This window comes from Miscanthus floridulus, chromosome 2 (assembly GCF_019320115.1).
Source record: "Miscanthus floridulus cultivar M001 chromosome 2, ASM1932011v1, whole genome shotgun sequence".
NCBI lineage: Eukaryota > Viridiplantae > Streptophyta > Magnoliopsida > Poales > Poaceae > Miscanthus > Miscanthus floridulus.
In genome coordinates, this window is record NC_089581.1 from 127884925 (window position 1) to 127909845 (window position 24921).

The 24921-nt window shown below is 44.1% G+C and overlaps 1 protein-coding gene across 1 annotated transcript; it reads left to right on the forward strand.

Annotated features, from left to right (window-relative positions):
• The first annotated feature begins 23829 nt into the window (after nt 1–23829).
• On the forward strand, nt 23830–24717 carry LOC136539630 (uncharacterized). Its single transcript, XM_066531589.1, has one exon. It carries the CDS (start codon nt 23864–23866, stop codon nt 24527–24529), a length of 666 nt encoding a protein of 221 aa, XP_066387686.1. The 5' UTR covers nt 23830–23863; the 3' UTR covers nt 24530–24717.
• Nucleotides 24718–24921: the final 204 nt, after the last annotated feature.

A 24921-nucleotide genomic window follows, 5' to 3' on the forward strand; every position in this document is an offset into this window, starting at 1 on the left:
CTCGCCGCGAGTCCTAGGATCGGGCAGCCGAGGCGGCCGCGGCTCGGGTGGAGGGACAGCGTGCAGCGGAGCGGGTGACTACCGCTGAGCAAGGGCTTGAGGCGACAAAAGCCCACCAGGCGGAGATTGAGGCAGAGTTGCGGACATCCCTGGCAAGCACTGAGACAGCGCTTCAAGAGGCCTTGGCGGCCCTTGAGCCGGAGCAGAGTGCTTTGGCGTCGGAGCGGGTCGCCTTGGAGTTGGCAAGGAAGGCCCTGGAGGCGGAGCGGAGGGCCCGGTCGGAGGCAGACCTGTAGGTGCTTGTGCTCTGAGGCCGGGTGATGGAGACGGAGGAGGTGAACACCTGGCTATGCGCGTAGGCAACTCGACAAGCAGAGGAGTTCTCTGCCCTTGAGAACTCTCACGCTGGTACGTTCCCTTTCTTTTTTTGTTGCATTGGTTTCTCTCTTTAGCCTGTTCCTGAGCTTGTCGCCCTTCTTTCAGAGCTGGATGGAAAGGTGAAGGCGCTAGAGCAGGACCTAGAGATGACCAAGGCGACACTCAGCTAGAACACAGAGGAGCTAGCCAAGTCCCATGAAGAGCAACGTGCTCTTGAGGGGGACCTTGACCAGATCCGCAACGTTGCCCAGCTCATCGTCTTGGAAATCTTTGGGTCAGTGCCAAGCACTAGCGCGCCTACTGTCTAGCTGGCGGAGGTCCTAGACGCAGTCAAGAACCTTGTCAGGAGCGGGCTGTTTTATGGGGCATCAGGGGTGCTAACCTCGGTGGTGACGTACCACCCGAATCTGGACTTCGCCACTATCTGTGGCTGGTATGCTGAAGGCCTAAGCATGGAGGACATCCAGTCAATCGGGGAGAGCCTGCTGCCACACGTGCGGTCGGTGTCAGAGCAAGTCTCCGCCGAGTGGGTGATGGATGTTCATCATGAAGACATGGCCCGAAGCATGCGTGGGGAGGATGCCTTCGAGCCTGTAGATAGCACGGAGCCTAGTTCGAGGAGGGGAACGTCGCCTCAGCCCGGATCGAGCTGAACGTCGTGTTGTCGGGGAGTGAGCAGCCAACGCCTTCGTTGGTCACGCCATCAGCAGATGCCGCTGGGTTGGTTTAATACCTTGATAAATATAAGTAGTTAGTAAATGTAAGAAGTTTAAGTTTGTGGGGGGGACCCCTATGTAAAACGTTCATGTGTGTTTTAATGACTGCAATCGGTTTTTGTTTTTGTGGAGTTGCTCCGTTTGGGGAAGCTTGTTCCCTTTCGTTCCTTAGTCCTCCCTTAGCATAATTTTGTTTTAAATTTCTTTCTCTCTCATGCCTTCCCAGTTTGTTCCATAGGCTGCAACTTTGTGAGCCCAGGGCATGGCCCACGAGGCTCGACTAGTCGTAGCCATAGGAAAAGGCGGGGTGCGATCAGTCGGAATGTTCTAAAGCAAAGTTACGTAAGGTAAATCAAAGGAACAAACTGCCCTTTTGTTCAGGTAGGAAGGAGTTTCTCCATATGAAAGTAAAAGAGTACTTAAGGTAAAAACAAAAATAGAGGGGTAGTAGAGCCCCCTAGTGGAGCCCCTCGAGCACCTCGAGCCGAAAAGTGTTCGGGTCGGGGTGCTTTTATAGGAGCGTTCGCTAAGTAAAGGTAAGACTGAAACTTAGGAAAAGAAGAAATGACATAGCTATTCCATGGTCCTCAAAGAGAGCGTCGTCGTTGTTGTCCTTTAGTCGGTAGGCTTCTGGTCAGATCACTTCAGTCGTCTGGATCCTTGCCCGCTGCGCCCCTTTCTTTGGTTGCTGCTTCCTCACCTTTTTCTTCCTTTGGCCTACCAGCTTACCTCAGCAGGCGCTTGAGGAGCTGGCAATCGTTGTAGAGGTGTTTGATGGGGTAGTCGTGGTTGGTGCATGGGCTCTCCATGAGATCATGGAAGTGGCCCGGAGGGTCTTACTGGGGCTGTGTGCCCACGTGATCGGCCGTGGCGACCGACACAAAGTTAGCTGGTTGACGGCGATCCTTTCTGTTCTTTTTTCCCCTCTGTGTGGAGAGGCCCTCATCTTGATCCTAGCACTTGGCCTTACCTTTGCCGCGGCCTCCGTTGAAGCACGGTGGGAACAGTGCTTGCTGGAGGTGTTGGACAAAGGTCCGTGGTCCTAGGCGGTCAGGGCTGGGACTCTAGCCGATGCTGCGCGTGTCTCGGTTCGGCCCGAGCCGCGCGTAGATAGGCGGTCGTCAAGTCAAGGTGAGGTGCCATTGTGGCTTCCTGTGTCACACTCTATGGTTGTTACGGTGATAGGGTGTAGTGCCCCATCTGCTGTGTCCCTGTTCCCTAGACGGGGAGCGAGGTCACGAGTCGGCGTCGTGATACGGAGTACTCCGCCTGTTGAACGGCGGTGGTCTCTAGCAGTGCCCGGAGGTTCTAGTGGATTGCCCATTCGCGAGGGTCATTTGGCTCGGACAGGTCGCGCAGGAGCATTGCCATGGCGGCAACGTTTTGACTGTCCCGAGCGATCAATTATTACACTGAAAACCTAAGACTTGCTGGTTCATACCATATGCATCCGGTGTGGCGACCAGACGCGTCCGGTTGCTGTGTCTGGTCGCTGCATCCGGTTGAGTCCAGAGAGCGCCTAGAGCCGCTCAACTCCGACCGAACGCGTCCGGTGTGGGCGACCAGATGCACCCCTGCATCCAGTCCTCTCTGGACCGACACCAGTGCCCCACGTCACCTCGACTGGATGCTAAACAATGATTGCTCAGCGTCCGATCACTGCTATGACCTAGAGTCCTGGTCACCTCATCAACTCTGTCATGCCTGGTCAGAATACCGAACGCATTCGGTATGGATATCGGACGCGTCTGGTCATGTCGGGAAGATAACGGATGCGTCCGGTCCTAACGTCGGACGCGTCCGGTGACCCCATGACCAGCGCGACAAACTCCTTTTCAACTCTATCTTCTTTACCCTTGCTCAAATGTGCGAACCACCAAGTGTATCACCTTGTGCACATGTGTTAGCATATTTTCACAAATGTTTTCAAGGGTGTTAGCACTTCACTAGATCCTAAATGCATATGCAATGAGTTAGAGCATCTAGTGGCACTTTGATAACCGCATTTCGATACGAGTTTCACCCCTCTTAATAGTATGGCTATCAATCCTAAATGTGATCACACTCTTTAAGTGTCTTGATCACTAAACAAAAAAGCTCCTATCAATTTCACCTTTGCCTTGAGCTTTTTGTTTTTCTCTTTCTTCTTTTCCAAGTCCAAGCACTTGATCATCACCATCATCATGTCATGATCTTCATTTGCTTCACCACTTGGAGTAGTGCTACCTATCTCATAATCACTTTGATAAACTAGGTTAGCACATAGGGTTTCATCAATTCACCAAAACCAAACTAGAGCTTTCACTTGGTCAATACCATCTACATAGTTCCACATGTACACTTGCACATTGTCAGTTGCCAAGTGTTAGCTAGCCATAGTCCGCCTCAGCACCTCAATCCTTTGGTCCAAGCCTCCACATCCATCCTTCATCGCCCCCGGTCCATCAGCACAAACTCTCTTGACCTTCTCCATTGTCAGTCAACCATTTAAACGCTCAACACCCGTACCCATCATAAGCCAAGAGACAAGTTGCACAACACCACACTCATGCCATGGTTAGTCTCAACACTAAACCAAATCTCAAATACCTCTTGACAATAACTCATCACACAGGGGCACATCTCAACCATCTGTTCATAGTTTTGAATTAGGATCCATTGCATAGCTTGCATTTGTTTTCTATGTGGGTCGGCCAGATGAGCTTAGTATTCTCACATTTAGCCACTACTAAGAACTAAACTTTGTATATATGTCAATTGTGCGAAGTATTTGCCATATGTTGTCCACATCCACACAGAGTACCTATATCATTATCTTGTTGAAAAGGAATGAATAAAGAGAGCTCACAAAAAAACAAGTATTTTTATTGGTAATTATTAAACACAGACTTCTAATGCTTATGTCTCTTTTAATTAAGCCCGTACAACAGCATGGATTGATGGCCTAGCTCATTGTTTCACTAAGAAAAGAAATAAAGGAATTTGTTATCATTCCTGAAGAGAATCTTAGGCCATTCTTAGTTGGAGTGTCATAAGAGTTTCATTTGTATTTAATAAGCTACCATGGGTAAACATTTTTTATGGTGTGGCAACCGTTTCTAATAAGAGAGAAAAAATTAGTTTCATGAGGATGAAACTCTCTTGACATGATGAAGGACCGAACTAGGCGACCAGAGGGGGTGAATAGTAGTCGATCCCAATTTTCTTCTGAATGTGGCCCTTGTCCCAAAATTTACCCCAAAGCACCGAACATGGACATGAGCTCACTCTAGCCAACTGGTGACTAAATAAACACCTAGCAACACTGCAAACCTACCGGAGCAAAGCATGAATGAACAGAATAGAAAATAGTGAAAACCAGCACTCAGGACCTCATACTAGGACATGTCTAGGGACTACACCAGACTTGTCCAAAAAACATGCAGGGAACCAGAACAAAACTTAGAACCACAGTTCATACCGTACTTGTCTGGTGTGCATACCGGACATGTCTGGTATGAACCGGATAGCACTGCGTGACTTTGGGAGAAAAAGAAAAAACCCTACTATCACAGGGTCAAAACCACGACAAGCATTGTTGTTCGTCAGGTGTCACTGAGTGTGTGTCTCTAGTGGCTTGGGTGGACTCAAGAACACAAAGAACACAGAGAGGACACATGGTTCATCCTGGTTTGGGATATCGGTGCCCTATGTCTAGTAGCAGATGATCCTTGTATTCCAAAGCACCCAAAATCGGGGGGTTACAACATAGCGTAAGAGAGAAATTTGGTAGGGGATCGCTTGGTGCTGATCCTAGAGACCTCACCACCGGTGAGGACTTCCCCCTTGTCGAAGAGGAGGAAGATGATGGAAGCCGGAGAGGAGCTCTTGGTACTCCTCCTTAGGGAGGCTCTGCTCTCAGTGCAGAGCTCGAGCTATCTGGTGAGGAATCAAATGATCTATTCAGAATCGTTCCTCCCCGCTCTCTAGGTTCTGATCTCCCCTTATAAACCAAGGTAGGTCGGGTAAATGGTGGTTTGGGGGAGCTTAGTCGATGGTCTACATGTGCCAAAGTCTAGGAGGGTCTTGCAGCGGTGTGGATGGACCTTGGTGTTGTTGTGGAGCCAAAGAAGCCGAGGGCATCATCTGACTCCTATGTTCTAACACGCTGAGTGTTAGGCTTTGTCGGCTTGGACTGGCCTCCACCAGGTGCGTCTTCTAGAGGCTTCTTGGCGGTGAAGGTAGCCGGCTTGAAGGGCTAACGTGTGGGCCTAGAAGCCCCCAAGCCACTAAGCCAGCAGAGGAGTTTGTGTTCTTGCGTCATGTCCCAGTGTGTGACCCTATCGGAGGAGTGGCTGACAGCGCCAGCGCTTGCCAGGCAGTCTTGAGGAGCCCCAGAGCCTTGGTGGCTCAGGGCGCCTATCTTTGGCCTAGGCCTTGGCTAGCGCCAAAGGCCAAGAGGGGGCCAAGGATCGGGTTCAGGGTTCTGTCGATTAGGAGCCTGAGGCTCGGGCGAGTCCCCTGAGCCTCGAGCAAAGGCATAGGGCATGCTTGGGCTTGGCCCAATACTTAGCCGATAGGTGTGTGTGAGCGCACCTGAGGGGTGTAGCCCTCGAGCAATCCTAGAAGGATCGGTTGGGTGTTTATCGGTCAGAAACCTTTGATCCCTAGGCTTAACATACCCCTATGTTAGGATCTCATCACCTACCAAACAGTGTCAAAAATTAGGAAATTTTAACCAAAGACCCTATACACCTTAAGGTAGCAGCTCACCAAATTTTAGCTTCAAACTCGAAAGTTTGACTATCAAACATGTCTAGTATTCACACCGGACATGTCTGGTATGTGCGAGCAGACCTCGAGAAAATTTGATTGAAAAGACAAAACTAGACATCCCCTCTTTCGAGTTTTAGAGCCAAGACTCTAGTATGAATGGATCTAAAACTTTGCAAGGAGGTTCTTAGGGATGTTGAGAAGATATACTCAAGACATCAACACCTAGAAATCACCTAAACTCCAATGATCTCAAAATCCATCAAAGAGGTTGGGGTTTTCTCAATTTTTCTCAAAAGGGTGGATTTTCATGCTTGAGATGAATCTAACCAAACCACTTGGTAGATATGATCATCAGGGGTCCTAGAACATATCCAAACCCCCAAAACATCCCCAAACTCGCTAGAACACAAAATCCATCAAAAGAGCAAAGGGAGAGAGACCGGGAGAGGAAAAACCAAAACTCAAATCAAAAAAGAAATTGACTCAGATTTGAAGCCACAAGGACAATAGGAGGTTAGGGCCTCCATTCCCACTTAAATCATGGATACAAAGGTTCACAAATGGAAGATTAAGCAGTTCTAAATCATTTGTGGATCTCAATAGCAGTCTAGAGAGAAACCTAACAGAGAGATTGAAAACAAAATAACTAGAGAGATCAAGCTGATTGGGACAATCCTCCTCTTATTTATAAAGGCCATTACACATAATATACTCCTAAGTAATTAAAGCAAACCACCTAACCCAAGAGGTATTATGGTCCAACTCAAAGATCCGCTGATCTGACGGCCACACGCCCCTCATGACTTAGCTTCACCTCGACACAAGCCTCGTGATGACGGCACGTGCCGCCACCGATTCCCACCTAGAACTACACCAGGGTTTTGAGGCCCAAACCCAAAAACCGTCCCATCAGTGATTTTGAGTCCCAAACCACCTGTGAGTAGTGTACTCTATATGCTCGCCCCACGAACTCAACATGTGGCACTGTCGTTGTTGACCACCTGGCCATTAAGTCCTCCTGTGCCTCTACTTGACTTCCCAACCGCCTGTCTTGACTTGGTCAATATGGTCCACTTCCCATGTACTCTTACACTTGTCAACCACCCATGGTCAGTCACCTGGCTTCTCCAATCCCTCGTTCCAAGCCCAGCATCCATTCTTCATCACTCCCTAGTCTGTCAACACGAACCCGCTTGACCTTCACCTTCGCCATCGACCGCCCTCTCTAAGCTCCACACCTGCTCACCACAAGCCAAGAGACATCACCAAAACTCACACTTTGGTTTGTTCAACAACTCAACCCAAGGAGCTACTCACATTGACAATCACTCATCACAAATCGAACCACATGGGTACATGTCAACCATATATTCCCACATGATTACCAACTCTCTGCTAGTCATGAAATTAAATGACTATGAAACCATAAAATAAAACTTTCCATTGAGGTTGTGTGTTTCATCCATGTTTCGTTTCATTCTATTTGAAGGTGGTTTTTTCCCTTAAGGGCATGTGCTCTCACTCCAAGCACCACTGAAAGGTCCTAATAATGGCTAGAGGGGGTGAATAGCCTATTTAAAACTACAAAGCACTAGAGCAATTGATTAGTACAGCAAACGGCGTAATGCAATTTTGCTCTAGCTCTATAAGGGTTGCAAGCCACCTATCCCAACAATTCTATTTGCTATGAACACTAGGTACACACAAGAGCTAAGTCACTACTCACTAAGCTAATGTGCTCTCAAAGACTAACTAAAGAGCCACACTAACCAAACTAACAAGCTCTCAAAGACTAACTACACTAAAGAGCTTGGCAACTAGTTGTAAGAAATATAAGGGAGTGAGTAGGGTGATTATACCATTCAGGTCAAGGAAAGAACCAATCACAATATGAAGGCAATCCAATCACCGAGAGAATTGCAATTACACAAGGGACACAAGATTTTTCTCTCAAGGTTCACATGCTTGCCGGTACGCTAGTCCCCGTTGTATCAACCAACACTAGGTAGCACACACATAGCCAACAAATGGCGCCACAAGAACCTACCCATAAATGAGGTAGCTCAATGGCACAAGCAATTTACTAGAGTTGCCTTTGGCACTCCACTGGGGAAGGCACAAGACCCCTCACAATCACCGGGAGACGGCCACGAACAATCACCAACTCGTGCTGATGCTCCTTCGCTCCTCCAAGCCATCTAGGGGGCGGCAACTACCAAGAGAAACAAGAAATCCATAGCCACAATGATCCCCAAGTGCCACTAGATGCAATCATCCAAGCAAATGCACTTGGAATCACTCCCAATCTCACTATGATGAAGAATCAATGATGGAGATGAGTGCGAGGTGTTTGCTTGAGCTCACAAGGATGTCAAATATGTCAAAGTGCCAAAAGAGAGCCCCAAGCCAGCCAAAGTCTATTTATAGACCCCCTCAAACAAATAGAGCCGGTGCTCTATGCAGGGCCTGATCGGACGCACCGACCAGACGCAGCCCAGCATCCGGTCACCCATTGGCCACCACACGTCACCTCTTTGAACTGCAGCTGCCCCATCTCAATGGTCAAAAGACTTAACTGCCAACGGCTAAGTGATGATCGGACACACCGTTAGAAACGACCTGATGCCACGCAACACAGAGTCCGATCGAGTATAGAAACTACACTAAGAGGTTTTTTCAATGATCGGATGCATCCGAACAGCATCGACCTGACACGCCTGGTGTCGGGTCCTCACACGGCTTGCTCATGAAGCTTGTGTCAGCGTATGTCAGCGTAGACCTGATGCAGCCCCTGCCGTCCGATCGCCTGATGTCTCCCACATCCAATCGCACCACCAAGCAACGCCCTCACTGCGTTCCATGACCTAACACTAGTCTGAGTCGGGTCTAGCGTCTGATCAGGACTTGGTCCTCTCGGCTAGCGCTCGCACCACCTATAGTACACTAACTGGACGCATCCGGTCAAGCTGAGACCAATGTCCGGTCATGTGCAGTGATCCCCTTTTCTTTTTCTAACTCCTCAACCACTTCACCCTTGCTTCCAAGTTGCTAACCACTGTGTGTACAACTCATGTGCTCGTATGTTAGCATTTTTCAAACATTTTACAAGGGTCAAGGTTAGCACACTAGGTTCCTAAATCCATATGCAAGAATCATGTCACCTAGTGGCACTTGATAACTGCTTAGCTAAAGATTTCCCCTCTTTATAGTATGGCTATCGATCCTAAATATGATCACACTTATAGTGTCTTGATCACCAAAACAAAAACCTATTTTATACATCTACCATGATTTCCTTGGTTTTTGTTTTTCTCTTTCTTATTTTCAAGATAGAGCACTTGATCATCTCTTTTGTGGCCATCACCTTCCCCATGACCATCATCTAGCTCCATCACTTGGATTGGACTACCTTATCTAATTTACACACTTAGATAAAAGGTTAGTCCTTGATTTCATCAATTATCCAAAACCAAACTAGGGCTTTCAATCTCTCTCTTTTTGGTAATTGATGACAACATTTTCACAAAGATTTTTAATGAAATCTTTTTGGATTCATGTTGCTTGCCCAAGCATTTTACCATATGTAAAGGATATGGGCAAGTTTCATAAACCCAGATTGGTAGTATTTGCTCCCCCAATATATGTGCTAGGAATTTGGATTTGAAAGCTTGCACATATGCATGGATAGGAAGTGTGGGAGAGTAATAGCTACCAAATGATGCTAAGGTGTAAAAAATAGACCTTTGAAGCGTGATACCAATCAGAGTTGCCAATAATACCATCCTTAGCACCATGGTTAATTAGATAGCTCTTGTAAAACACAAACACTAGATACCTCGTGAGATCGACATTATAAGCAAGGCTCTAGTACCACTTGAAAAGTGAGCAAGGCACATCTAACTATCATCCTATGCATGCTAGTTTTGCATTTCATCAATCAATCCTACAACTAGCATACACCACACAAGCATGGATAAGGAATTTAAAGACTTGTGCTATGCAAGCAAACATATGTAATGCACATTCAAATGCATCAAACAAGTTTATGAGCTTGCTCCCTATAACACCCTAAAAATTGCTCCTTTTGAAATAGAGAGAAATTGAATTAATTTTGTATTTATGTGCTCATGAAAATATAGGAAAACAAATCTTGTCATTAAATTAAAACTTATCATAAGGCTTAGCAACATTGTAGTGCATACATGCTGGTGCATTTGATTTATTGTGATGAGTGGTTTTGACTAAAATTCAAAATGAATTCAAATTCTTTTGAAAAGTTTTGAAAAATAGTTTTGAAATAAAAGAAAAACAAAATCAAAAGAGAAAGTTTCCTTCCTTGGCTTTTGGCCCACTTCACCTTTCTCTCTCCCCTCTCCCTGCAGCCCAGCCTGAGCAGCTCCCTCTTTCGGCTCCACCACGCAGGCCCACTCCCCACCTTCCCCACGTGGTCTAGCTTCCCCTTTGTGAGCCAGCAGGCCCACCCAACCAAGCCGCATGGACATGCCCCGCCTCCTCCTTTGCTTGGCTTGCTGACAAGGCGGACCTGGATGTCAGCCGCGTCATTGTCTTCCTCACGCTGCCTCCATGTCGGACTCCGCCGGGAGTCCACTGTCGCGCCGTCCCATGTCATTGTCATGCGCTCCAAGCCACTTCACCCCTTAAATACTGAGCCACAGGTGCTGTGCCGCCCCATCCTAGAACCTTAGCTCGCGCCACCCTCGCCTCGACCTGTAGCACTGTCAAAACCCTAGCCACCGTCGTCGCCACTGTGCTTGTCGTCCGCTCCGCCGTTGTCCTAGATCGCTCGTTGAGTTTTGCTAGGAGGTAAGCAAGCAGACTGTACCATGCTAGCTCTCTCTCTTGCCTTCTATTACCATAGTGTCATCGCTATTGTTTCACCAGAGTCCCGATCCACCCGATTGAGCTCACACGTGCCTTTGTGCCTTCGCATGTCTTCCCGATCCCCTAATCAAGTTCGACTCGCTCCACTCTCCCTCCCCATGCTAATCCCAAGGCCGATGATGCCTGGAACGTCAAAATCGACAAACTCTAGCGAGGTCCAATCGCCGCCAGCCCTAGCGCCACCGCCTAGAAGCAACCGCCGACGACCCCATCTCCCTCCTTTCTATCTCGGGCGTCTGATCTATGATTTATGGCCTAGGTTAGAAGATACCCCTTCGTCAACAATTTTGCTAATGAGTCCCTGCACTTTTTCTTATTCCGACCCGTAGTCCAAAGCACTCTCTGGAAAATACGTTTTCATGTTTTAAAAACGTAATCTAGTTCAGGTTATTTACAAAACTGCCACCAACACTGTTTTCATCATATCTTCTATGTTTTAACTCTGTTTTGATCCATTCAAGTTGCGTTAGATTCGTAACGATGTAATCTATATGTTCATCCTACTATTAACATGGTTTCAACTTTTGAAATTCGAAGTTAGATTTAATTTATTATTTTATTAAAGGAAATCTTGTTTAATTCATAGCTTTTTCGTTATAGCTTCTGATTAGAGTGCTTTTCACGTCTGTGTGTTCGTAGTAATGTGTAGAACATCTTTAAAACCTTTTTACTTGTTGTTTATTATGTTTGGTGTACTATTCTAATTTAGTTCTATTGTTTGCTTCGTGTATGATTGCATGGATGCTTGTGTGGTGCTTTATGATCATGTCCAATTGGTGAGCTATACGTGGTGAATCGAGAAACAATTCATTGAAGGTTTCGACTTGAACAAGGATTAGAGTTTAAGGCAAGTATAGCATGGGATCATTCCTTGTTGTCCTATTCACTTTAATAATTTAATCATATGCATGTGTCTACCTTGGCAACCATAGTAAATTTTCCTAGCTATTTGATATCTTGGATTCCTTGTCACCTATGGGGTATTGCATTGGGTAGTATGGTGCTAGTGCTAAACTAAAGTCATGATCTTGCAACTTGACTAATGGAATATGCAATAAACACTAAAAGATGCTTTTTAGCAACATGGAACAAGGGGGCTAGAGCATTGGGCTATTATTATGGTGCTCTAGATTCCTCTCCCTAAAGACTTATCTGTAAGTGGTCATCCGGGGCTTATAGTACAACTATGAGGGTAACATGGCTCTGGCTTTAGTCAAGTATGAGGACCATTTCTAGCTTGTTAGTGTTTACCTTTATGGCGCAAAAGAGGGCTTGTTGAGTCAGGTATAGGATAGCCTCTACTCATATGTGTATAGTCGTGAAGGAATTGTGCCATTCAAAAGGGGGGTTCCTACATCTGCTGCCAAGTGAATCCTAGTGACCCTAACTTGTTAGACGAACCTTTAAAAGGCTTCATAGTGAACCCTGCCGACCTTCCTTAGTAGTGGGTCAAGAGACTGATCACCTCAGGTGAAAGGGTAAATCCTGACTCACAGTGAAAGTGTACAACCTCTACAGAGTGTAAAACTGTTATAACAGCCGTGCTCACGGTCACGAGCGGCCTTAGAACCCTTACGGAATAAATGATCAACAATGATGATACTGATGATAAAAATGCTCACTAATGATTACTGTTTATGCTATTCATTATTCATATTTACCTGATCATGTGTTTATATGGGCTTATGATAATTTGATGCTACTCAACTGCTTAAAATCATGACTCATTAAAAGCTAATCGCAGTTAAACCAGTGTCAGCCTTTTGAGCCTCATGAACCCCATGTTACATTTGTTGAGTATGACATGTACTTATGCTTGTTTTACTTTTCAATTATTTGGATAAAAATCTTGGATAGGTACCATATTGCTAGGGTTTGGAGGAATTAGGCTTGTGATCAACCAGTCAGTTATCCCTGTGGAATTAGAGTCTTCACCCGAAGATCGGAGTTGTCTTTCTACTGTTTGTAGTCTAAGGTTATATCTCTTGTAATAATATGTTATATTAAGCATTATCTTTTGATATTACCCCTTATTTGTAGCTATATGTAAGAGTTGACTTCTTGGGCTCACATATGGTGTGTATCTAGTTTTGTTTTTAAAATCAGGTGCTACACTCCCCCTACTTGTGTGCTTCAAATTTTAATTGATCCTAATGTCATTTCATTTGTTTGCTCCCCCAATCTTATGATCTTTGTGAATTACTTCTCCCCCTTTGGCATCAAATACCACAAAAGGTGAGCTCATATTTTAGATATATTGGGGTGAAACCATGTAAAGTGAGGATCATTTTCTCATATTTAGTTCAATTTAGATCACTTGCAAAATATATTTAACTTGGTTTGATCCAAGGACAAGCTTCTTCAGACATCATTTCAAGGGTTATAGCTCATTTTCTAGATTAAACACTAGGTTCACAAGCCTACAAACATGTCATATGCTACCACTAGATTATTTCAATCATAGAAGCAATAGTGGTACCATACAAGCATCAAATCCATTTTGATTTTCATGAATGAGCCTATGACATGTGAGAAATGACTAGATGCACTAAACAAGTCATTAGCAATGTATGAATGACATGTCAATCAATTTTACCTTGCTTTGCTCAAAGGAGAGGCATGTCATATAATGGGGGTGCATCAACACATATTTGAGAAGTCAAGTATGTTCAATTCATTCCTTAGCTTGCAAAATCTCTTCTCATCAAGTGGCTTGGTGAAAATATCGGCAAGCTGATCATCAGTGCCCACACTCTCAATGCAAATGTCCCCTTTTTGATGGTGATCTCTAATGAAATGATGGTGGACATCTATGTGCTTTGTTCTTGAATGTTGAACTGGGTTGTTAGTGAGCTTTACGTGCCTCTCATTGTCACATAGCAATGGCACTTGTTTGACTTTGATTCCAAAGTCACTCAAAGTAGCCTTCATCCAAAGTAATTGAGCACAACAACTACTGGCCAAAATGTACTCCACTTTGGCGGTTGAAAGTACTACATTATTTTGCTTCTTTGATGACCAAGACACAAGTGATCTTCCCAATACTTGACATGTGCCCAATGTGCTCTTTCTCTCAACTTTACATCCTGCATAATCGGAGTCTAAATATCCAATCAACTCAAATCTTGCTCCTTTGTGATACCACAATCCAACATTTTGTGTATGCTTCAAGTACCTTAATATTCTCTTGGTTGCCTTCAAATGAATCTCTCTAGGTGAGGCTTGAAATCTTGCACACATGCATACACTAAACATCATATTTGGCCTTGATGCAGGTAACATAGAGTAGGCTTCCAATCATAGACCGATACATCTTTTGATTCACCATGTTGCCACTAGCATCACTATCCAAGTTGTCATTTGTCCCCATTGGGGTACTAATAGTTTTAGCATCATCCATTCCAAACTTGTTGAGCATGTCCTTCATGTACTTGCCTTGGCTCATGAATGTGCCATTCTTCATTTGCTTGATTTGAAGACCAAGGAAGTAACTAAGCTCTCCAATCATGGACATCTCAAATTTATTTACCATCATCTTTCCAAACTCCACACAAAAGTCTTGATTGCTTGATCCAAAGATAATGTCATCAACGTAGATTTACAACACAAATAAGTCATTGCCTATCTTCTTGGTGAAGAGAGTGGTGTTAACCTTTACCATCTTGAATCCCTTAGAGAGTAGGAAATCCCTCTCATACCATGCTCTTGGTGCTTGTTTCAATCCATACAAAGCCTTCTTCAACTTGTAGACATGTTGGGTTACTTCTCATCTTCAAAACCAAGTGATTGTTCAACATAGACTAGCTCATTGATGTACCCATTGAGAAATGCACTCTTCACATCTATTTGGTACAACTTGATGTTGTGGGCACAAGCATAGGCTAACAAGATCCTAATTGCTTCTAATACTGGGGCATATGTTTCTCCAAAGTCAAGACCTTCAACTTGTGTGTAACCTAGAGCCACTAATCTTACTTTGTTACTTACAACTATCCCATCTTGATCTTGCTTGTTGCGAAGGACCCTATTTAGTTCCAATCACATTTGATCCTTAGGCCTCTCAACTAATTTCCTATACTTGATTTCTTGTGAAGTTGTTTAGCTCTTTATGCATAGCATTCACCCAATCAACATCCTTCAAAGCTTCATCTATCTTCTTAGGTTCAATGGATGACACAAATGAGAAATGTTCATAAAATGATGTCAATCTTGATCTTGTTTGCACACCTCTTGAAATATCACCAATTTAGAGTCCAATGGATGATCTCTTGCAACATTAGTTGGTTGGAGCACTTGAACTTGATTGATTGCATTTGATTGATCATTTGGTTAAGATGATGTACTATCCACTTGTTATTGATCTTGCTCTTTGTCATCACTTGTACTAGCTTGATTTTGATCATGAGAACCACTAGCTTGCACATTGGAGTTAGAAAGCACTTGACTCTTGTCATCTTCAACTTCAATCACTTCTCTAGGCCTTATATCACCAATTTCAATGTTCTTCATTGTATTAAACAATTGAGTGCCTCTCACATCATCTAGATTCTCATCTTCCTCGTGAGAACCATTGTTTTCATCAAATTCCATATCATGAACCTCCTCAAGAGTACCACTAGCTAAATTTCAAACTCTATAAGATTTGCTAGTAGCTTAGTAACCAAGCAAGAATCCTTCATCGCATTTCTTCTCAAATTTGCTCAATCTAGTGCCTTTCTTCAATATGTAGCATTTACAACCAAAAACCCAAAAATATGCAATATTTGGCTTTCTTCTATTCAAGAGCTCATATGGTGTCTTCTCCATAATTGGGTCACAATAGATGCGGTTGTTATAGTAGCAAGCCATATTGATTGCTTCGGCCCAAAATGAATGACTAATATTATACTCACTCAACATTGATCTTGCCATGTCAACCAAGGTTCCATTCTTCCTCTCAATAAGGTCATTTGATTGAGGAGTGTACTTGGCCAAGAACCGATGCCTAATTCCAAACTCATCACATAACTCATCAACTCTTGTGTTCTTTAATTCACTTCCATTGTTACTTCCTACTTTATTGATGGTTGTCTCAAACTCATTGTGAATTCTCTTGATGAGTGTCTTGAAGATTGCAAACACATCACTCTTATCAACAAGAAAGAACACCCATGTATATCTTGTAAAATCATCCACTATCACAAATCCATATTTGTTTCCACCAATGCTAGTGTATGTGGTTGGTCCAAATAAATCCATGTGCAACAACTCAAATGCCTTGGATGTGCTCATCATGCTTTTCTTAGGATGTGTATTACCAACTTGCTTTCTGGCTTGACATGCACTACATAGCTTATGCTTCTCAAATGTGACATCTTTCAAGCCCCTTACTAAGTCATGCTTAATCAATTTGTTCAATTGTTTCATTCCAACATGACCAAGCCTTCTATGCCATATCCCAACCATGCTAGACTTAGTGAGCAAACATGTTGACAATTGAGCTTTTCTAGCATTGAAATCAACTAAGTATAGATTCTCATATCTAAATCCTTTGAATACCAAGTTAGATACATCTACACTTATGATCTCTACATCATCCACACCAAATATGCACTTGAAACCAAGATCACACAATTGAGCTACCGACAATAGGTTAAAGTTCAAGCTCTCTACTAGTAGCACATTGAAAATGCTCAAGTCATTGAATATTGCAATCTTACCAAGCTCTTTGACCTTGCCTTTTTGCCATTATCACCAAATGTTATACTATCAACCCCATTGCTATAATTTGTGTTGACTGAATTGAACATTCTTGAATCAACGATCATGTGTTGTGTGCATCCACTATCAAGCACCCAATGCCTTCCTCCGGCTTTGTAATTGACCTACAAAAGAAGATCAATTCCTTTTAAGTACCCAAACTTGCTTGGGGCCTTGAAGGTTAGTCACTAAGCTCTTTGGTACCCAAATGGCTTTTTCTTTGAGCCCACAATAGGTACACCAATGAACTTAGACTTCACACCATTGGCACCCTTGGTAAGCAAATAACAAGAATCAAACTTAATTGAGGATACATTAGCATGTGATTTCATGTTCTTGCAATCATGCTCTTTGTGACTAACTTGCTTGCAACTAGTGCAAAACCGACCATTATTCTTCACAAAACTAGTCTTGTGAGGAGAAAAGGCTACCTTGTCTTTCTTGGGGGTATAGCCCAATCCCTCTTTATAGAGAGATGCACTTTAGCTAACCAAGCACATAAGCAAGCGGTCCTCACCACCATAGGCTTTGCCTAAGGCAAGAGTGAGCTCATTGACCTCCTTCTTGAGGGTCTCATTTTCCACCATTAGTGAGGCATCACAAGTAAAACCATCACTCAAATGTGAAGTGGAAGTAGTAGTGCTACAATGGGCTTATAAAAAGATTCATCAAGAATATCACATATTAGTCCCACATCACATGACATAATCACATGCTCCTTCTTGGCTTCCTCATTCTTGACTTGCTCGAGGAGAGAGGAGTGAGTTTTTTTCAAGCTTTGAGTGAGCTTTGCCGAGTTTCTCCTGGGCTTCCATTAGCCTCTCATGAGAGGTATTGAGCTTATCAAAGGATTGCTTAAGAGATTTGACCTTGCGCAATTCTTTGCACTCATTTCTCTTCATCTCAAAGCAAGTATGTACTTGCTCACACATGTCCATGAGCTCCTCCTTTGTATACTCCTCATCATCATCATCACTCCTACAATCATCACTTTCATAATCATTATCATCACTCACATCATATTTTACCTTGGTAGGCTTTGCCATGAGGCAAGTCGATGGAGAGTCGAAGATGGAAGACTTGTTGTTGATGGTGATGCTTGCTAGTGCCTTCTTGAGAGACTTCTTGTCACTATCACTAGAATCAACATCATTGGATGAGCCATCACTATCCCAAGTGACCACATAGCCTCTGCCTTTTTTCTTCTTTTGGAAGATCATCTTCTTTTCCTTCTTCTTCTTCCTCTCCTTCTTTTCTTTCTTCTTGTCATCCTCATCATTATCACTATTGTAGGGTCAATCCGCTAAAACATGATCCTTGCTCTTGCACTTATAGCATCTTCTCACATACTCCTTGTTGTGATCTCTTCTCTTTCTTGCACTATGGCTCTTCTTCATGAATTTTCCCATCTTGCGGACAAAGAGAGACATGGCCTCATCATTAATATCACTAGCATCTTCATCCTCACTTGATTCTTCCTTCTTGGACATGCCCTTGTTCTTGGATGATGAGCTAGCCTTGAATGCTACACTCGTCTTCTTCTTGTCTTCATCCTTCTTCTCTTCTTGATCAACCCCTTCCCTTTCCACATAGTACTTAGTTGGGGGTTAGTTGCTTCAATCCTCCTCTAATGATGATCAATCTCAATATCTCAAATTAGCACATCAAGAATTGATGAGAGACATCATCATCATTGACTTATCATCCAAAGTCTTCAAGTCATTGATGATCACTTGCAATCTATGAAACATCTATGGAATGCTCTCATCATCCTTCATCTTGAAACTTGTCAACTTATCCTTGAGGAAGTACAACTTGACACTCTTGACCGCCGTTGTGCCCTCATATGTCTCCTCCAATCTCTTCCACACCTCACTAGCTCTATCACAATCCTTGATTTGCTCAAACACCTTTGAATCAATGGCATTGTAGAAGGTGTTGAGTGTCATTGTGTTGCATTGCTTGTTGGCCTTGTCATTGTTGGTGAGATTGTCCGAATCAAGAATCACATAGTCACTCTCGATCACATCCCACACTTGGTCATTGATTGAACCAAGGTACATCTTCATCTTTCTCTTCCAATAATCATAGCATGTGCCATCAAAGAACGGTGGTTTCCCCCCCACATGGTTGAACATAATTTGAGCCACCTTTTGACATCGAGGTTGTTAAGCCTTCAATCAAATGGTGACCATGCCTCTGATACCACTTGAAAGGTCCTAATATGGCTAGAGGGGGTGAATATCCTATTTAAAACTCTACAAAGCACTAGAGCAATTGATTAGTACAACAAATGGTGTAATGCAATTTTCCTCTAGCTCTACAAGGGTTGCAAGCCACCTATCCCAATAATTCTAGTTGCTATGAACACTAGGTACACACAAGAGCTAAGTCACTACTCACTAAGCTAGTGTGCTCACAAAGACTAACTAAAGAGCCACACTAACCAAACAAACAAGCTCTCAAAGACTATGTACACTAAAGAGCTTGGCAATTAGTTTGCAAGAAATGTAAGGCAGTGAGTAGGGTGATTATACCGACGTATAGAGGAATGAACCAATCACAATATGAAGACAATCTAATCACCGGGAGAATTCCAATTACACAAGGGACACAAGATTTTTCTCCTGAGGTTCACGTGCTTGCCGGCACGCTAGTCCCCATTGTGTCGATCGATACTTGATGGTTCGGTGACTAATAGGTATCACACACCTAGCCAATAAATGGCACCACAGGAACCTACCCACAAGTGAGTAGTTTAATGATATGAGCAATTTACTAGAGTTGTCTTTGGCGCTCCACCAGGGAAGGCACAAGACCCCTCACAATTACCGGGTGACAGCCATGAACAATCACCAACTCATGCCGATGCTCCTCCGCTGCTCCAAGCCATCTAGGTGGCGGCAACCACTAAGAGAAACAAGAAATTCATAGCCACAATGATCCCCAAGTGCCACTAGATGCAATCACTCAAGCAAATGCACTTGGAATCACTCCCAATCTCACTATAATGAAGAATCAATGATGGAGATGAGTGGGAGGTGTTTGCTTGGGCTCATAAGGATGTCAAATATGTCAAAGTGCCAAGAGAGAGAGCCCCAAGCTAGCCAAAGTCTATTTATAGACCCCCTCAAACAAATAGAGCTGTTGCTCTACATAGGGCTGATCGGACGTAGCCCAGCGTCTGGTCGTCCAATGGCCACCACAAGTCACCTCTTTAAACTGTAGCTGCCTGATCTCAACGGTCAAAAGACTTAGCGCTAATGGCTAAGTGATGATCGGACGCGCTGTTAGAAACGACCTGACGCCACGCAACGTAGAGTCCGATCAAGTACAGAAACAACACCAAGAGATTTTTCAATGATTGGATGCGTCCGATCAGCATCGACCTGACGCGCCCAGCGTCCGATCCTCACACGGATCGCTCATGAAGCTTGCGTCAGCGTATGTCAGCGTAGACCTGATGCAACCCCTCGCGTCCGGTCGCCTGACGTCTCCCGTGTCCGATCGGGCCACCGAGCGATGCTCTCACTACGCGCCACGAACCAACGCTACGCCGAGTCAGGTCCAACATCTGATTAGGACTTGGTCCTCTCGACCAGCACTCGCGCCACCTATGGTACACTGATTGGATGTGTCCGGTCAAGCCGAGACCAGTGTCCGGTCATGTGTAGTGATCCCCTTTTCTTTTTCTAACTCCTCAACCGCTTCACCCTTGCTTCCAAGTTGCTAACCACTGTGTGTACAACTCATGTGCTCGTATGTTAGCATTTTTTAAAGCATTTTACAAGGGTCAAGGTTAGCACACTAGGTTCCTAAATGCATATGCAAGAATCATGTCACCTTGTGACACTTGATAACCACTTAGCCAAAGATTTCTCCAATTTATAGTATGGCTATCGATCATAAATGTGGTCACACATATAGTGTCTTGATCACCAAAACAAAACATATTTTATACCTTTGCCTTGATTTCCTTGGTTTTTATTTTTCTCTTTCTTCTTTTCCAAGATAGAGCACATGATCATCTCTTTTGTGGCCATTACCTTCCCCATGACCATCATCTAGCTCCATCACATGGATTGGACTACCTTATCTAATTCACACACTTAGATCAAAGGTTAGTCCTCGGTTTTATCAATTATCCAAAACCAAACTAGGGCTTTCAACCACTGAATGTGCATGGAGACACTACTACAGATTGACCTATCAACAACGCCACTATCACCGTCGGTATCATTAAAAATGATGGTGATAGCTATCAACAATGGTTCATAATATGAACCGTTGGTGATGAGAGTATCACCGCCGGTTTGCAAGAACGTCTGGGTCGATAACTATCACCACACTTCGTCTTACCAACCGACGGTGATAGTCCATCATCATTGTCGGTTTGCACCACCAACCGGCGGTGATGATATGCTCCTCATCACTGCCGCCTCACCATATGAACCAGTGGCAAAGATATTTTCACCGCCAGCTCATTGTATGATATGGCAGTGATAACCATATTGCAGTATAAATAAATTAATAACTTTTTCAAAGAAGATGAAAACAAACTTTATATCAAAGTTGTAGATCTCGACGCAATCGACAACTTTGTAGTTGATGACTTTTTTATTTGAAACCATTTACGGTCCCAGAATTCTGTTTGAAGTTCTCAAATTTTGAAATTCATATATTTTTTTGAATTGTACAAACGACCCTAAATAGAAAAATGACCAAAACCAAAGTTGTAGATGACAATGAGATATACAACTTTGTAGTTGACAACTATTTCATTATAAATCATTTATAGTCTCAAATTTGTATCTGAAGTTTTAAAATTTTAAAAAACCAAAATTTTCAAACAACCTTGGATGGAAAGTTGACCAAAACCAAAGTTGTAGATCTCAATGAGAACAACAACTTTGTAGTTGATGAGTTTTTCATTTGAAATCATTTGAGGTCCCAAAAGTTTAGCTGAAGTTTTGATGTTTTGAAATTCAAATTTGTCAAACGACCTCGGATGGCAAAACAACCAAAATCAAAGTTATAGATCTCGATTAGAATAACAAATTTATAGTTTATGACTTTTTCATCTGAAGACATTTATGATCCTAAATATTCATTTTAAATCCTGAAAAGTGAATACTTGGGGAATAGATATGCTATATAGACACAAGTGACTTAGGGGTGGAGTGGTTAGAGAGAGGGTTAGAGGAGCTAAGGACAAAGGTCTCAAGTTTGAATCCCAGCACCACCGCATACCATGAAAAATAGCCTGGAGCTGGAGCTGGAGCAGCTTCCTGGTACCATGAAGCTGGAGCTGGTGGGGGGCTTTCCATGATTGAAACAAAATTTTTTGCTATTTTTTGACCCATTTTTTGGATTTTTGAAAATTCAAATCACTGTCGGCTGTTAATACGAACCGACTGTGATAAGTTAGTATCACCGCTAGTGCCAAACTGCATGTGATGAGAATGTCATCACTGTCGACAGTTTACTGCCGAGACCGAAAAGCGTTTTTGATGGGCTTTACGAACCGCTTGTGATAGGTCTGAATGTAGCAGTGATATGTGTGCACATCAGGAGATTGACCTTAACATCGGATAACCTAACAAATAAGTGGATGCAATTAAAATGCACAGGTTTTTGCCATTAGCTGTAAATGAGGTGTGCAAAATGTGATCAACCAAATTTGTCAAAAAGGAGGTGATCTAAGACTTGTCCATATACAAAATTGACAACACCATTGTGTTCCCCTTGTCAAGACGATTGAAAAAACATATATAGAACATTAATTTTAAGTTCGGATGAAGAAATCACGCTCTCAAAAAATCCACCATGCAAAAAAGTATTGTTCAAACCAGCAAACAGTTTTTGCTATCAAAACTGGCCCAAGACAACTTTTGGACCGTAAAATTGGCCCGAGCTGATTTTCGTTGTCCAGTTCGGATTTGGATTGTATTTGACATGATTTACAGGTGATTCTGGCCTCACACAGGATAAGTCCACACACCCTGTATCTATAAAGGGTCACAGCCGATTGAGCAAAGTACAAACCATAAACCAATCAACTTTTTACCTCTCTTTTACTCTTGTCTTTTTCGATCTCCATGTCGTTCATCTCTTGATTCGAGACCAAAGATGACGCTCTAAGCATGCTAGTCAACTTAGGGCAACCTCCCAACATCCTCGCCCCGACAGGATCCACAAATGCAAGTAAGACATTCGATGGCTCATTTCCTCAAAATTAGTTGTTTTCGTTGCGTAAGCCCGGTAGCTAGCCTGTTCGTTTGGACGTGGCTTGTCGTAAACGATCGTAAATTTTCAGCCGGAACGGTGTTTTTCTCTCACACAAACCAGCCAGCAGTACTTCTTCACGAACCAGCAACGATACGAACCAGCCAACCGAACAGGTTGTTTGCTTGTAAATATTTTTCACTCTTCACTGTGAAAAAATGCTGGTTATCCGTTGTGTTGTTTGGTTCCTTGGCGACCCCGCGTGTTCTAAGGCTTTGGATTGGGACCGATATTCGGGTCAATAGAACCACGGGATTTCAGACACATAGGCATATTTGGAACTTTGTACATCTAGATGCTGGATTTAGTAGATAATAAAGTGGCCATTTATCCTACAGAAAGCGTCCGGTGAAAGCAGGTAGCATAAGTGTGCCACTTCAATCACATGCGCAACAATTCTCAAAAAAAAAAAAAAAATCACACGCGCAACACACCATGGTTAAGCAAGCGGCTTTTGGTGGGCCAAAGTTCTAAGTTTTTTCACTCTCTCTTCATCACATCAATTTTTAGTCGCTTGCATGGAGTATTAAATGTAGGTAAAAAAATAACTAATTACACAGTTTAGTTGGAAATCACGAGATGAATCTTTTGAGCCTAGTTGGTCCACGATTGGACAATATTTGCCAAATAAGACGAAAGTGGTACTATTCATCAGGTTGAAAAAAGTTGCAATCTAAACAAGGGCCGATTGCAAAAAAAGTGAACCCGATGAATAGTACAACTTTCGTCTTATTTGGTAAATATTGTCCAATCGTGGACCAACTAGGCTCAAAAGATTCATCTCGTGATTTCCAACTAAACTGTGTAATTAGTTATTTTTTTTTTACCTATATTTAATACTCCATACAAGTGGCTAAAAATATTGATGTGATAGAAAAAAAGTGAAAAAACTTGGAATTTGAATGGCATCTAAACAAGGCAAGGCCCATGTTACATTGGAAATCGCCATCAAGTGGGCGCCGCTTTATTCCTTTTCTGACTTTTGCTGGCATGGTTTCCCTTTTACCGCCTCCTCCGTCGCACGTTCGACTTTAAGCTCCACTCACTAGCCATTTGGAACGCCAAAGCAAGCGAGCCAGTCACTAGCCATGACCATCCACATTGCCAACCTCTCGGCCGTCGTCACGGGCGCGCTCGAAGCGGCCAAGGCCGTTGCCACCGAGATGCTCCCGGCGGCCGTGACGAGGGACGCCGTCGTCGAGGCGTCGAGAGCCTCGGTGGCATGGCTCACGAGCCACCTCTGGGCCTGGCTGGCCGTGGCGAGGGCCGTCACCGTCGACAACCTCCCGGCGGGCGCCGCGGCGGCGGCGCGCTCCGCGGCCGACGCTTCGGGGCCCTGCGTCCAAACGGCGGCCAAGATCTTCAGCGGCCTCTACGGCTGGCTGGCCGCCGCGGTAGTCCAGAAGGTCCCGGACGTCGCCGCCGAGAAGCTGCTGGGCGACGCGGCGGCGTGGCTCGTGCACGGCCGCGGTGGCGGCGTCGCGGTGTACGCGACGCTGGCGCTCGCGCTCCTGGCCGTCGCCTTCCTCGTGGGCGCCGTGTGGGCGTTCACCTGCCGCTCCATGAAGGGGCCCGGGCTCGGCGGAGCGCGCGTGCCCCGCCCCGTGTTCGAGGCCAACCCCAAGCGCTACTACGCCACCGTGCGGACCGCGCGGAAGGCGCAGCGCCGCGCCGGTGGGGCTGGTTGCAAGCTGCTTCTGGCCGGCCTTCTCGTCGCGTTCGCGGCCTACCTTGCTGCAAAGATGCTCTACTAGTGTGTTTTGTGTTACGCTAGATGATCTTAGAAGCACGAATGCTACCATCTGTTAGGTGATAGTATTAGTATCTCATGGTGCATGCTGCATACCTGCAAATCACGTTGATTGCTAGCTGCAATTGAATTTCAAAGTGTTTTTTTGCCCGCTCTTAACTCGGAGATATACAAATATACAATTCACAGTTGAGGATACATTGGAGAACTAAGATTGTGTGATTTGTTAGTGCAACCGAAAAGTTGATGCCAATGATAGCTTCTGATGAAAAAGCTCTTTTTTCACAAAAAGTATTTAAATATAAAAAAAATCGGAAAATTAGAGGTAAACTATATGCCCATCGTCCCAGTTCCAAAACTTTTCAGTTCATTTACGACATAGAATCTGAGTATTTT

Bases quoted from the DNA above. Each gene is read 5' to 3' on its own strand.
- LOC136539630 (XM_066531589.1), top strand. From the start codon at position 23,864: ATGACCATCCACATTGCCAACCTCTCGGCCGTCGTCACGGGCGCGCTC.